The sequence below is a fragment of the Sciurus carolinensis genome, chromosome 4 (assembly GCF_902686445.1).
Source record: "Sciurus carolinensis chromosome 4, mSciCar1.2, whole genome shotgun sequence".
Lineage (NCBI taxonomy): Eukaryota > Metazoa > Chordata > Mammalia > Rodentia > Sciuridae > Sciurus > Sciurus carolinensis.
Genome location: NC_062216.1, coordinates 140622422 through 140636713, shown reverse-complemented (window position 1 = coordinate 140636713; position 14292 = coordinate 140622422). Strand labels below are relative to the sequence as shown.

Sequence of the window (14292 nt, the reverse complement as noted above, 5' to 3'; positions counted from 1 at the left end):
ATTTTATTGGTGTTCATTTATTATATCCAGTTAATGTTCCAAAGGTTACATAGAATATATATATATTCTTAAGCATCTGCCTCATTTTTTTGTTACCACAGGATCCTGTATTTTGTAGCTTTGAAACTGAGTCTTCATCAATCAGAATTAAAATCTTCACTTGGGGTCATTTAATACCATTTGTATATTTCTAGCTAAATGCTATAAAGTTGCAAGATAAGGGATATGGAAAATAACTATTCTTAGAGAAATACAGCACATTAGGAAAGGGTCTTTTCTGTAGGATGATGAATTAACAAAAATTCATTAGGCAAACACGAATGAATGGTTAAGTTTGATGATCCAGGCATTATCTGAATCTGTCAATGACTCTAAATCTACTTGAGAAGAAAATAATGTCTCACAATGTCACCTCTGATTTCCCCAATTCATTTATAAACTTTTATTTTCATTAAAATAGAGATAAAAAATTGGTATTATAAAATTTTTAGTCTTAAAGATATTTTGAAATATTTAAAAACTCTAGGTAATAACCATTTTAAAACACTTCTAATACATGTTTATAAGACTATATAGTAAAGACATATATTATCAGCATATTTCAGAGTCACCTATTAGGGAAGGAGCTGTCTTTGATTAGAGAAGGAGTCTTACATTTAGATACTATGGTGGCATAAGGTTGATTGGGATGGTGGCATATATGAAAGTAAGTCCTAGCTAAGAAAAACAGCTGCTAGTCACCTACCTCTCCCTGATACCATGCAGAGATATAACCCTCAGCTGTCAGATATGGTGTATTTCAAGAAAAGCCAGAAATTCAGGTTTTATAAAACAATAACTCTAGATTCCTAAATATTTGCTCATGTATTTCAAAACATGTGTGAAGGAAAAACACAGCCTATAGGTTTCAGGTTTTCAATCATTTTAGGAAAACACTAGGATAATCCACTTTCCATATTCTAAGACAGGTTTGGAGAGCTTTGCACAACAAACTGTTGAGACTGAGGAAGAGAGTACTGTCTGAGAATAGGCAAACACCCATGGCAATAGGTAAGCAGTTGGAAAATCTGTAGGCATGGGCAGTTTGAGGAATTGTAAGAATGAGTTTGTGCAGTGTTCAATTTTAAGTCATTTGATTAAAACCACTCTGCCACCAGAAATCTTTAAAGCCAACTACACACTCAAAAACCTGTGCAAATGGTTCTTGGGGGTAGAAGAAAAGAGTTTGTGGTTAACATCTGGTAAATAGCAAAACAAAAAGAAGAAAAAGCTGCAAGAGAATACCAGAAGCAGGGACTCAGAGCTTTGGGATGCAAAAACCTGGTATTCATAAAAGCTAGAAAATGGCACCAGACATTCTGTATTGCAATGTGATGCCAGAAATTAGGTCACGCTTGGCTATCACCTGAATAGCAAGAGAAAGCTTCAGTAGGCACAGAGCTTTAAGTAGAAGCAATTAACACCAAACGCCCAGGTCAGGTAAACAAATAAGAGTAACTGATCAGACAAAAGCTAAGTCATTTTTATGGCATGTTGGAATTGTGGCTGCCTCCCTCATCTTTCTCACCATGTAGAACTGTAATTGGAATCCACCCCCAGTTTTGAGGGAATGTCTTTCAGATGGAAACATTTTTGAATCATATCTGGACTTCAAAGGTTAAGGAAATAAAAAAGGATGTAAGGCTCCCCTAATGTATTGATTGTGTCCATCCTCATCCATATCTGCCCTGGGTTTAGGCTGAAGCCATACAGTTAGGAGACGGAAGATCTCTTTTCCTACTGAATGTGATCCTGGGTAAGTCACATGACATTCTGAGCTTCTGAATTCTCATCTGGAGTTTGACTCTGAGGATAATGATGGTTTTCCTTTCTAATTTGTCAGATTTTTAAAAGATGAAAATAAAAGATATGGAACCTTTTGAAAACTGTAAAACATACTGCATGCAAAAAACATATGTAACAGGAACAATATCTCCTTGGGCATGAAAGAATGAAATCATTAAACTCTGTTCATTCAGATTTATTTCTATGAGAAGAGTCCAACTGCTGTGGAATTCCAAGAAGCAAGTTGCATGGAGTTGCCAAGCAATGGAATAAACTGTCAGTTGAAGTCAAAAAAGAAAGGAAGGCAATAGGATTGGGATATTCCAGTGGTCACCTCAATTTCACCAATGTTAAGAATTACAGTGTTGCTTTCTGTATTAGAGAGTCTGTACTGTTTGATCATTTGGCTAACGTTTCCAAGACAAAGTGAAAACAAAGATGTTTAAAGGTTAACTTGGAAAAATTTCTTATCCTGAAAACAGAGAGTTACAGAGCTACATATGTCAGATCTTCCTTTTCTCCAAATGGCATTTCTTTTCCAGAATGAGAACAAAAACTAAATGCTGTGTGTAAAGGATTGATTTGGTGATTCACAGCAGTAGTTCGATGGTGGCAGGTGTAGTACAGTGTGAAGGAGATATACAAGGTGTTTATAACAACATCTTGAGAGGTAAGTATCTGCCCTCATTTCCTCTCAACTTGTTTGTCTGGATTTAAATCATTCACCTAAGGACAAGAGGTTTGCTCTCACTTTATTTCCTCTGCTAATCAAAACATTTCAAATTATGTCTCATTCCTCATAATGACTTCCTCTCCTGGAGGATCAAATGCACAGATGCTTATGTTTGATCTTGGGTTTAGCTGTGGACTTCCTAGACACATGGTGAGTTGGGGTATATGTGTGTGCATGTGTTTAACAGAGGAGGAACAAAGTCAGTGAAAGGTAATCAGACTAGCTAATATCATAAAGAATTGTAGCAAATGCATTGTCTATTGTGACTCTGCAATAGAAAAATGACATGTAGTTTATATTTTATAATTCTCTGGCATATGAAGCGCTTACAATTAGCTAGTAAGCTCTGAAAACTTCGATTTCATAAAGAATAGCCTCAAAAGAAAAAAAGAAGCAAACTAGTTTTTTTTTCCATGAAAAAAAAATCACCATTTAGTTATTTACTGGACTCTTACATACTGTAACCATCTGCAATAGGCAAAGAAGACAGATTTCTGATGCATAATGAACAGGTTAGAAGAATTAATCAAGCAGTCACTATGTGTCAGGAATAGATTCTTATAAACAGCTTAATCTATCCTAAGAAGATTCTGTGTTCCACTTTTATTTAGACATACTGTTTTGTTAGAATATTTATAAATTTATCCTAAAATAAAAATTTTATGTCTTACATCAGGAACCAGAACTGAATTTAGTCAGAATTTCTGTCTCCTTTCTACCCCAATGGAGATTCTTCACAAAGTCTGGTTAGCACTGGGCTCTGCAGAATATAACCTGCAGTTAGTACCTCACCTTTTTACATGCTGTGTTGGATTGTTGTGAGTGTGTTAAGTATAGCTATGTCAATTAAGTGACCTAAGAACAGCTTCTTCTTTTGTACAGTGCTGAGGCCAAATCTGTTTCCTCTTGCCCTCTGATATTGTAATTGCTTTCTAAGAGTATCACTTTTGGCTGCCTGAGAAATAGCAGCAGATTAATTCATCTTCACTGTTGCTCACAGATCAAAATTTTGGAAAATGAGCCCCCAAAATAACTGGGTCTGTGTTAGTCAGCTTTTCATCACTATGTCCAAACTTTGAGGAGGGAGTTTATTTAGAGCTCAGGGTTTCAGAAGTTTAGTCCATGATCAGCTGACTCCATTGCTCTGGGCCTAAGGTGAGGCAGAACATCATGATGGAAGTGACAGAAGAAAGTGGCTTAGTTCATGGTGACTGGGAAGCCGAGATAGTGTGAGGTGCCAACGACAAAAATACAAACCCAAAGGCATACCCCCAGTAAGCTGCTTGCTTGACATGCACCCTCCCACCTATTGTCACCATATAGTTAGTTCATTCAAATTATTCATCTATCAAATGGATTAATCCACTAATTAGGTTATAGTTCCATAATCTAATCATGAGCCTTCATGGGACACCTCATATTCAAACCATAGCAGGTCTGTGACAACAAATTAACCAAGAAACTTCCTTGAACTTTCTCTTGAAAGAGAAAGAGATGGACTTTGCTAGAATAATTGCACTTTATCAGCAGGGCATTTGGGAGAAAGACAATAGACTATAATAAAAATAACAATAATGTACCCTTTCATAGCATATAATGCAAACATCAAATTTTAATAGAATATTATTTAATAACATCAAACTATTTGGTGGCATAGGGCAGTTTCTTAAAAATATAGTTTGAAAAACCATAATTCCAGTGAAATTTTCTAATTGTCATTATCATAAAGTACATGTTAGGGAACATTTATAGAATAATAGTCTATTGCAAAGGAAATATAAAATGTCCATAAATATTAAGCATAGAAATATATTTTAAATAATACAAAAAATAAACAAATGAAATCTATTATTTACTGGCTCTATGTATTTAGTAAGGTGATGTCTGCAGAATTAAAAAGTTAAAGACAGTCAATGTTCCACTACTTGTTAAATGAGATGAGGAAAAAGGCCCATGTTAAAGTTAAAGGTGATCACTATCTTCACATCCACCCCCACATTCCTTCCTTTCTTCCTGCACCAATTTTGATTTTCTGGTACTATATTATCTTTAATAATATATGACAGGAATGTCCTGTTGGAAAAAAGGATACTTTAATTCATTGATATTTTGAGGTTTTTGTTTTTTTATTTTCAGTAGAAATTGCTTGATATCGCTCTCTCAGTACATTCTAGAAAAGTTTCATTAGTCTCTAGATGACCAATGATATTACCAGAGAAAGGCCTAGGGGAGCAATTTCATGGTGAGTCCTCTAGGATGGAAAAGCAAAGGACACAATGGAAAATTATTAGAAAAAGCATTTCTAGGAGTCCCAAACTATTACTTGAAATATAGAACTGTATTCTCCCCAGGTGAATAAATAATGGCTGATATCTTTGTCTTGAATACATGATAGATCTTTCAAATCCCAAGGAGGTAGGAGACAAATTAAATATATTCAGATTAGAACAGAGAGCCAGTTCTAGTCTAGGCTTCAAACTGGCTGAACATTTTCTAGCCTCTATATAAATAGTTATATTATTCACTTATTTATTTATTACATGCTTTTCTCCCAGTATAGTGTCCCAAACTTGCTAGATCATTGGGCAACCAAAAGAACACAGATAGTCTCACACTAATCAAATCTCCTATATCTACAATGCAACAGTTTTATGATTAATGACAATTTACAGTTAGTTCCCCCATGTGTCTACACTTTCCCCACCTTGACTTTCTCCTTTCTGGAATGTCTGGAAACTTTTCTCATATACCATATTGGCTTCTTAGCTTCCTCTAGGTATGTTTTAATGATCTCATCATGTGGTCTCATATATTTGTAATTTTCTTGCTTGAGCAAAGCCTTTTTTTCCTCAACAAAAGCTCTTCTCTCTTTGGAGGCAGAAAATTAAATAGAACAATAACACCAATAACATCAGAGATTAGCTGGAAGAAGCTGAAGGAATTGTTTGAGAAACCTAGAAAAAAAATATCACAGGAATTTCAAGTTAACAAGAAACAAATCCCAACAGTGCTCCAGGGGGAAAAACATATGTCACATATCTATGGAACAACATTAACAACCAAAGGCCAATATGTGGTGAAGTAATGGATGGCATTAAATCTGAATCAAAGACCCCTATTATTGAAGATCAACCAGAATGACTCAGCAGGATCAAGTCCTAGTACATGTGCATCTTTGCTACTGCAAAACTTAGCCTAAAATCAGCACAACTGCATTCATTCAGCTTGCTCTTCCCATAGTGTATACCACTTTCTATACAAAGGCCAATTTTTCTACAATTATCTTTTCATTATATTAAGTTTTAAATGGTAGGAAGCAAGTTCTATAATTACTGAATATAATATTTAAATTAAGTGAAAAATCATATTCCAAAGGTCCATACGAATGAACTGGAAATATTATAATATTTAAATTATCCACAGAAACCCAGGTTCTTTTCTTGCATTTAGCAAGAACAGTCAAGACTCAAATATACTTACTTTCTTTTTACTGGAAACATGTACTATGAAAGCTGTCATCACTCTGGTGGAAATATCAAACGGAGAGTCATGAAATTCCACATTTCAACTTTTTACAAAGTGATTTCTAAAAAATATCAAGTCGCTCATGAGCAAATAATAGATGGAATTTTCATTTATAGTATATTTTATGGTCTACTCAGCAACAATGTGCTAGACTGGAGAAACAATGTCCGGAAAAAAAAGAAAGAAAAGATAAAGAGTCTTGTATGAGGCTGGGGATATAGCTCAATTGGTAGAGTGCTTGCCTTGCATGCACAAGGCCCTGGGTTCAATCCCCAGCACTGCAAAAAAAAAAAAAAAAAAAAAGAGTCTTGTATATTAAAAAAAGGAAAGAAAAAATTCCCTTCCTTTGGTTCAGCACTTCAAATTCAAGTTAAATTTATACTTTGATTTAAAAATAGAATTAATTACACAATTACTTTGTGCACCAAGACCTGTTAATAAACTGATATTTCTTAAAGGCTACTGGGTGCTGCTACTAACCAGTTTTGGGATTTTGGCTGAATTACTTAACTCATAGGACTTACATTCCCTAGAAGGAAAGTAAATGGGCTTAGCTGCATGAACACTTAAATCTTTTATGACTCTCATAATCTCAATTTTTAAAAAGTTTCTTATAAATTACCTCTTAATCTTCATGATCATCTGCAGTGACAAAGGCAGAGAGTATGATTTGTAGAAGTGAAATAGCTAGGAAAATACCAAGAGAGTTGAAACTTGATTTCCAGGCTTCGGAGTTCTGGTACCTGAGAGCCCAGATGACAGCGGACACGTGAGCATTGGATGACTCAGGGACAGGATTGCTGCTTCCAAGCTTGGTGACAGTGGGCAAGTTGTTCCGTACTGCTGAGTTTTGTTTTCCTTACCTGTAAAACTGGAACATAACCTCACATGCCTATAGGATATTCAGCATACAGTAAAGTGCTCAAAGGTAATTTATCCTATGCACAACTAAATAGGCAGTATATAACCACAGTGTTATAGAACAACAATTTAACCAGACTGGAACTCCCTGTCAGTTTTTACCTTCTCTGGGACCCCAGGTTTCTTCATTATTGTACTTTACTGACATTTATTAGCAGAACAGGATTCTGCTTTCATCCAAAAACAGACTAGAGAAATAGGGTCTTCTAAATATGGCCAATTTCAACCAACAATTGATTGAGGCAATAATTGGCAATTATGCTATACTTGGAATATTTCCAAGAACCTTTTTCCAATAGTTGAACAACCAAAGAAGATAAAACTTTGCTACTGTAACATGCTAACAGGTAAAATTGATGATACTGGCAACCTTTAATATTATAATTACTAGAAATTAATTATCATTATCAATTATACATTCAAATAATGTATCTCTGATGCTCAAATTCTGTTTAGCTTTTCTCCTAGTTCCATGAAAAATCTCAGAGTTTAAGTACCATTACTGTACAAAATTTTTTAAAAAGGCTTACACAATGTATTTGTTATCAATGCTTTATTGTTGAAAACAAAATTGAAATTCTCTGGCACATAAAACAATTATTTCTACAAAAGGAAAGCCTACAAATCTTGATAATTTATACAAATAACAGTTTCTCAAAAAATAAAATTTTAATTTAGTAAACTTGTCTTGTGCTCTATATTTTTAGCACTGTCTGCAATAATCCACCATAAATCCCTGAGCGGAGACATTTTTTGATCATGTTCTGACACCCCCCCCAGCCCACCCCCCAACCCGAGTTGGTCAGTTACTAAGTCCAGCCCTGTAGTGAAAAGTGTCAGGGACATGTAGTTATTAAAAATCCATGCATTTTATGACACAGGCCCAATTATTAATGCTACTTGGGAACTGAGTCACATGAAGTGCCTCTACTGTGCATTCAGTGAACCTATTAAGAAACAAGTATTGGAAAGGAAAAAAACCAATAATAATAAAGAAACATAAAATGTTAAGACTAGGAAGTTGTCATAAGTCAATAACTATTTAAATAAATAAAAATGTTAGACATTGAATTTATCTTTATAGCCTTATATTAAATTTTCTTTTTTGCAATTGCCAATGCACTATAAGATGAAACATAACTTCAACCCACTACTTCAGTTTGATCATGGGTTTGTGGTTGTTAAATGTTAAATATCATTCTGGAAACACAGTGATTTAGTTATAACTTAACGTTGGCCCTTCAATGAAATGTTTACAAAATAATACACACATTACAGGAGGGCCTTCTTATTAATGCCATTAAAAAATCTCTCTCTCTACATTTGCCTTTCTCACAAAAACACTAGTGCCATAGCAACACTACTTTAAATTCTTTATCCCACTGTATTCAGATATATGACAAAACACATAAAATATGGAGAAACATAATATGATGTATTTGCATGTCTATCTTCCCCTTAATGGAAACGTGATCTTATATATACAGGGAATGTGAAAGGGAAGGAGAAAAAACTAATTTTCAGTTGCAAAGAACCAGCTTAATGAATCAAGTTTTTTGTTTTTGTTATTCTTCTATGGTATAATAATAAATAAATAAATATGTAGGGCATAGTATAGCTAATTTCTCTATAAAGAAGTTGATAATAGACTGGTGTTTTATGAAATTAATTTTTAGTAGCAAAGTTTGATTGCAAGCCAAAAACTGTTCAATAAATGTTTTTCTCTGCTTCATTTATAGTCTTTTACTTGTGAAATGATCATTGAAGTGGTTAATAAGAGGTAATGAAATAAAATACCCAATTTGCTAGTGAAAAATAGTTTTCATCTGAGAAAATCACTTGGCAGAAGACCTATCCATACACAGGTTAATGCTATATTCTATTGCAGTTTAAAATAAGTCATTTTTGACACTGTTCAGGAAGAACAAATAAGATAAAAATAATCCCTTGAAAACTGATCTGCACTGCTGTTTAGGTATCTATTAGAAATTGGTTACCATTTTGTACAATTCTTTGCAAAATACAAAATTATTGGCAAATAACCATCATACACTCCTTTGTGCAGACTTGATTTTTTAAATCAACAACATCTGGGAAGCACACATACCTTCCCCTTTGTCTAACTGCTATCTATTAGTTATTGGAACTAGAACACTTAGAAGCTTCCCTTTCTCTTATCCTTATGCAACCATGTACGTTATCCAAGAACAGCCATTTAAAAAAGATATATAAAAGGAAATTAATACAATGAATTCTACTGGGCAGTTTTGGAGAAAATATTGACAACATTGAAACAAAAATGCCTGCCTGACACATATAAGACTTCTCTAGCCCTCTCAAAAGACTACCTCTATTCTCCGTATCCTTTCAGAACATGAAAAGCAAATGATGTTCAAAAGAATCAACATCCAAATCATCTTGTGCACTAGCTGAGAAACAACTGCAGATTCTGATAGGTCCTGACACAATATTAAACCGAACAAAAAGTTTTCTAAGCTTCAGAAACTGAGAAGCAGGCTGTCCCAAAAATGGAAGACAGCAGCGTTAGGACAACCGGAGGCTCACTGTGATTCACACCTTGTTAATCAATCCCTACTAAAAACCTCAATAGTATACTGTGGCTGAATGGACACTCTGACTTCCTCTCACAGTGTTTAAGGAACAATAAAATTTCAAGATTAGCTTTTGAAAATGAACAAAATCTATAACTGAGTTACCCCCCCTCCCCTTTAAGAATGCCAAAAGATCCTGTGTTAAGTGCTCTGGTTTATAGTCTAGGGGCAACAATTACATTCTCAAGGAGGCTTCCAATGTTCCCCTTTTTGGTGTTAAAGGCTGCGCCAATAGCAAAGTGAATTCTCCCAGAAGTGGCGTGACCTCAATGACCTCTACCCCAGTCTTGAAGTGCAAAGTGAGATCTTCGCATAACACTTCTGAGAAGTTTGGTCTGTTAAGGGAGCCAGATTTTTTAAATGGAAGAGGATGAGCTTCTGTCCTCCTGTGTCAGGTCTTGGAAGTCTTTAAACCTTGTTTTTCCATTATGTTCCACAATTTTCGGAGATTGGACTGTGTGATGACATCATCCGGCTTGAGCTGTAGAGCCCGTAAGTAGTTGGCCTCAGCCTTCTGGAGTCTGCCATTAAGGTGCAGAATAGCTCCCAAGTTCATCAGAGCAGCCGGATACTGTAACAAGAAAAAGGGCATAAAAGGATTACGTGTCCATTTCAAGTTGTCCTTCATGGAAGACAAAAATCTTCATCCATCTATGCAAATGATTCCCTCATTTCTTAGAGGCATTTGATGGAAGCAAATTTAGCCATTTTTACAAACTGACAAGGATAACTGGAAGAAACAAAAAGTTTTCAAACAGTTGCCTTGTACTTTATGCTTTGTAAGGAGGATAGGCACCTAGGAAATAGTATTTTTTCTTTAATGAAAAAGCATAGGTAACAAAGGTCTACTGATCTAGTCAGAATATATTTTTTGAAAACAAAGGTTATAATGATATAACTTCAAATAGAAAGAATTAAACTTCTTTTAAATTCATACATAATAAAAAATTAAGTGAAAAATCTTTAGCCACTTCTGTCTCTTTTTTAGCAATATTCCAGGCTTTTTATGCAAAAATTTAAACTATAAAATTTTATTGCTGTTTTCAGAGTAAAACCCTGAAACAATTCAAATGCAACCACTAAAGTTCTTTCCAAACCGAACCTAAGTATTTTACCAAGGAAAAGTCCTTATTTTTAAAGCTAGTAAATTTCTAGTGATGAATGTTTACTATAAATATGGCAAAGAACACAATTTCAAAATGTAAAAAATATAACATTTAGAAGGAAGGTTTCATATTACTTGTTAAAAAAGTAGTCAAACAATTTTCATAGACTTTTCAGTAATGTATGATAATTGCAATATAAAACTATCATGTGAAAAGTTTTAAAAAGCTTCTAAAACATATTTTGAAAGGATGAGTATGTAGCACTAGTTTGATATAAAGGTTTCCATCCTCAAATTCTGAGACATCAGTTAACAATGAAAGTACTACCCAAAGGAAAAACATTTTGCTTGTTATCTAAAAATAAAGGCTGTTCTTGTCTCTAAAACATTCTGGGTAACAGGAAGAGCTAACATTTTGGCAATGACATCAATGCATATTTCAACTATCAGATAAAATAAGATGTTTCATGTTATGATTATGCTTTCATTTTACAGATAGTGTCAACTATTAATTGTCCTTCAACTCTGTAAAAAGCCTAAAATAATTCCCAATCATTTTTACAATATAGTCTTCTCACAATGCACGCATTTTTTGGCTGAATTTCTACCACTCCACTCTACTGTAAAAACAGTTCTGAACCAAAACAATGATGCAGAGAGAGTGGAAAAGCTTGGAAAAAACTAACTGGGGAAAAACATGAATTGGATTTTAAAAGATCTGGATTTTGAATTATAGCTCAACCACTGTGACCTTGGTGAAGTCCCCTAATAAATCTGTACCCTAATTCATTCAGATGTAAAATACTGAAATAACATCAATTTTTTTGCATGCTGTTAGAAAGATAGGAAAAAAATAATAAATCCATATAGCAGAATGCAGGTACAAAGCAGACACTCTACAAATGTCAAGGTTACTTTCCTAGGCTTATTTTACTTGAGGTTTTGCATATGTTGCTTTGTACTTTTTATGTTATTGTACAACCTTTATAATTTTGATTTCAATGGCTATATGTGTCTGCATGCATATCAAAATTCTCTTCTCAACCACTGAGGATTTTTTTCAGACTTTTATATAGTCTTTTTTTCCTTTCCAAAAACCATGTTGCACATATAAGCTGTTCTTGACCTTCGAAAACCTTTTGGTCAGGATGACTCCATACTTATCAAGAAAAATACAGATGGTCAGTTTCTAATTTTAAACACCAGTCCAAATAAACATAGCTCTAAATTACATGTGCAGTGAAAAGCTCCACATTGGAAACTGAAAATAACACCACCTACTCCATCTTCCTAAGAGAACTGTTAACACACCACCATTCTTTTCTTGAGTTCCTTGATGCCTAGACATTTCTGAATGATGTCCCCTCACAGTCCTTGGCACGACTATCAATAAACTGCTACTAAACTGATGGTGAAGTGTATCCACAGACTGAATTACGAGAGATGCTAAATAGATAAAATGTTCAGACTTCCTGCTATCCTGAGTGGGAAGAGAGGAAACAGGAAGGGAGAATCACTGCTGGAGACCATTCCTCACTAACCAGAAATAGAAGAGGCCCAGTGATGGGGCTGAGGAAAAACAGATGGCTCTGTGGGACAATCAGGATTTCTTGAGTCGCTCTGTAACCAACGAGTCTGTACTTACAGTGTCTGTACCTGTAAATGCAGTGCAATGGAGGCTATGGAGTTGGATGTCCTAGGTTCAATCCCAGCTCCACCACAGGGAAGTGTAAGTGTGCACCTGAACAACCTAGGTGAGGGATTGAGACCTCAGTTTCTTCTACAAAAGGGATGACAACCGTCATGCTTCATGGGGTTGCTGTAGAGATCATGAGAACACAGACATTCCTGCTAATGTGCCTGATCAACACCGAATCTAGATGCTGGTGATTCTTAAACTGGCTCTACCCTTCCTGGCTTCCTGGACTTCCCTAGATTAAGCCACTAAGAGATGGAAGTTAAAATAAATGGTGAAATACCATCAACCCAGCCACATCAACAAACTTGACTGCTATTTCTAAATTACAGCCTGAGGTTCTTCTGTCCGTGTGAGTTACCTTCTTGATATCAAATAAGGAATACAGTTTTAGTATTTGAATAGTAATCTAAGAAAACACAATAAGGAAGTTAAACCTGTTCTGATTAAATGAATTCTGAATGCTAATTAGAGTGACGTTTCTGTAATAACTTTAATTTTGCATTATCTACCTTAGCACGTTACTCGTTAAACAAAAATAATCACAAACTGGTATTATGAGGTTAATGTGAGATAACAAATTTCATCAACGCTTACATATACTCACTGATTTCCCTGAAGAGTAAAGATACATGTAAACCAAAAATGTCCACATTTAAGATTATTCCATATCTTCAAGCAGTTGTACATTTCAGTATGAACTATTTTTATATTTTATTTTCTCTTTTAATAGAATGCTTATACATCATTATGCCTTCTTATATGAGTGAATGAAAATTGATAAAATTTACAATTCTACTAAAATGTGACAGGGATATCATTGCCTTAAGTGTCAACAGTTATTTCAACATAAGTGATCTCAGTGTTTAGAATTTTCAGAATAAATTGGGTAATGTTTTATCTCTTCAAAGACAGGGTCTTTGTTTTTTAAGCTTGTCATGTCTCCCCTCCAGAGGTGGCCAAGGTGGCTAGTGGATGCCCACTGATCCAAACACCTTCTGGCCTTTTAGGATAGCAAACTGGAGTCTAGAAAGTATCAAAGGCATTGCTTGAGTCCTTTTTTTTTTTTCTGAACAGAAATGCAGAGCCTCAGGCTCCACTTATTGAAACAGAATGTGAATTTTAACAAGATCCCCAGGTGCTTTGTATCCTCATTAAAATTTAAGAAGTACTGCTGTATGGGTCACTTCTAGATCAATGATGCTATCATTTTATGACTTTTGTGATAAAATTTTCTGTATGAGGTTATAGCATATAGAACAAAGTATGTTAGATTTAATATCTATCCCCTCATAAAGTAGAATTTTTCTCTTGGTTATGCAATTATTCAAGTCAGTAAATGTTCAAATGAAATTTTATTAATGAAGCTATAAAGGATTAAATGTTACTAGAAGAAGAGGGAATGGAGATAAGACCATGCCAGGGGTTTCTAAATAGTCAGGCAACCTCACTATGAAACTGAAGGTAAGAATTTCAGGTGGCCAGCTGATTGGTGTCATTGTTCTCTGCCAGCTGTGAGTCATGGGCTGGGGAAGAGAAACCCAACCACAACTGCTGATTTCTTGCCTTACACACATTGTCTTTTATTGAAGACAGCCGATGAAATTCTCAGCCTGTTAACCAAGGCAGGCAGCAGCTTGCAGCCCAGTAACATTGAACTCCTGGCTCTCTACAACAAATGACACTACCACCCACTTCACAGACGAGAAAGGGGAACCAAACCTTTCTTGATTCCTTGAAGACAACAGATGCTTCAAATCAAATGGGATGAATGGCAGCCATACTGAAGCTGCAAATGACATCTTCTCCAAGTAACTAGGGGATTCTGACTGAATTGCTATTTTACTGTGGTCTTTGGCTTATTTCTTCAATGTTG

General features: G+C 35.0%; 1 protein-coding gene across 2 annotated transcripts in view; it reads right to left on the bottom strand.

Annotated features, from left to right (window-relative positions):
- Window positions 1-7549: 7549 nt before the first annotated feature.
- Tmtc2 (transmembrane O-mannosyltransferase targeting cadherins 2) overlaps window positions 7550-14292 on the bottom strand; it is a 379905-nt gene continuing 373162 nt past the window's right edge. For both annotated transcript variants that reach the window (XM_047549588.1, XM_047549589.1), the window contains exon 12: window positions 7550-10186. In XM_047549588.1, the coding sequence (XP_047405544.1) occupies window positions 10007-10186 (180 nt within the window). In that variant the 3' untranslated portion in view covers window positions 7550-10006. The remainder of the gene's footprint in view (window positions 10187-14292) is intronic.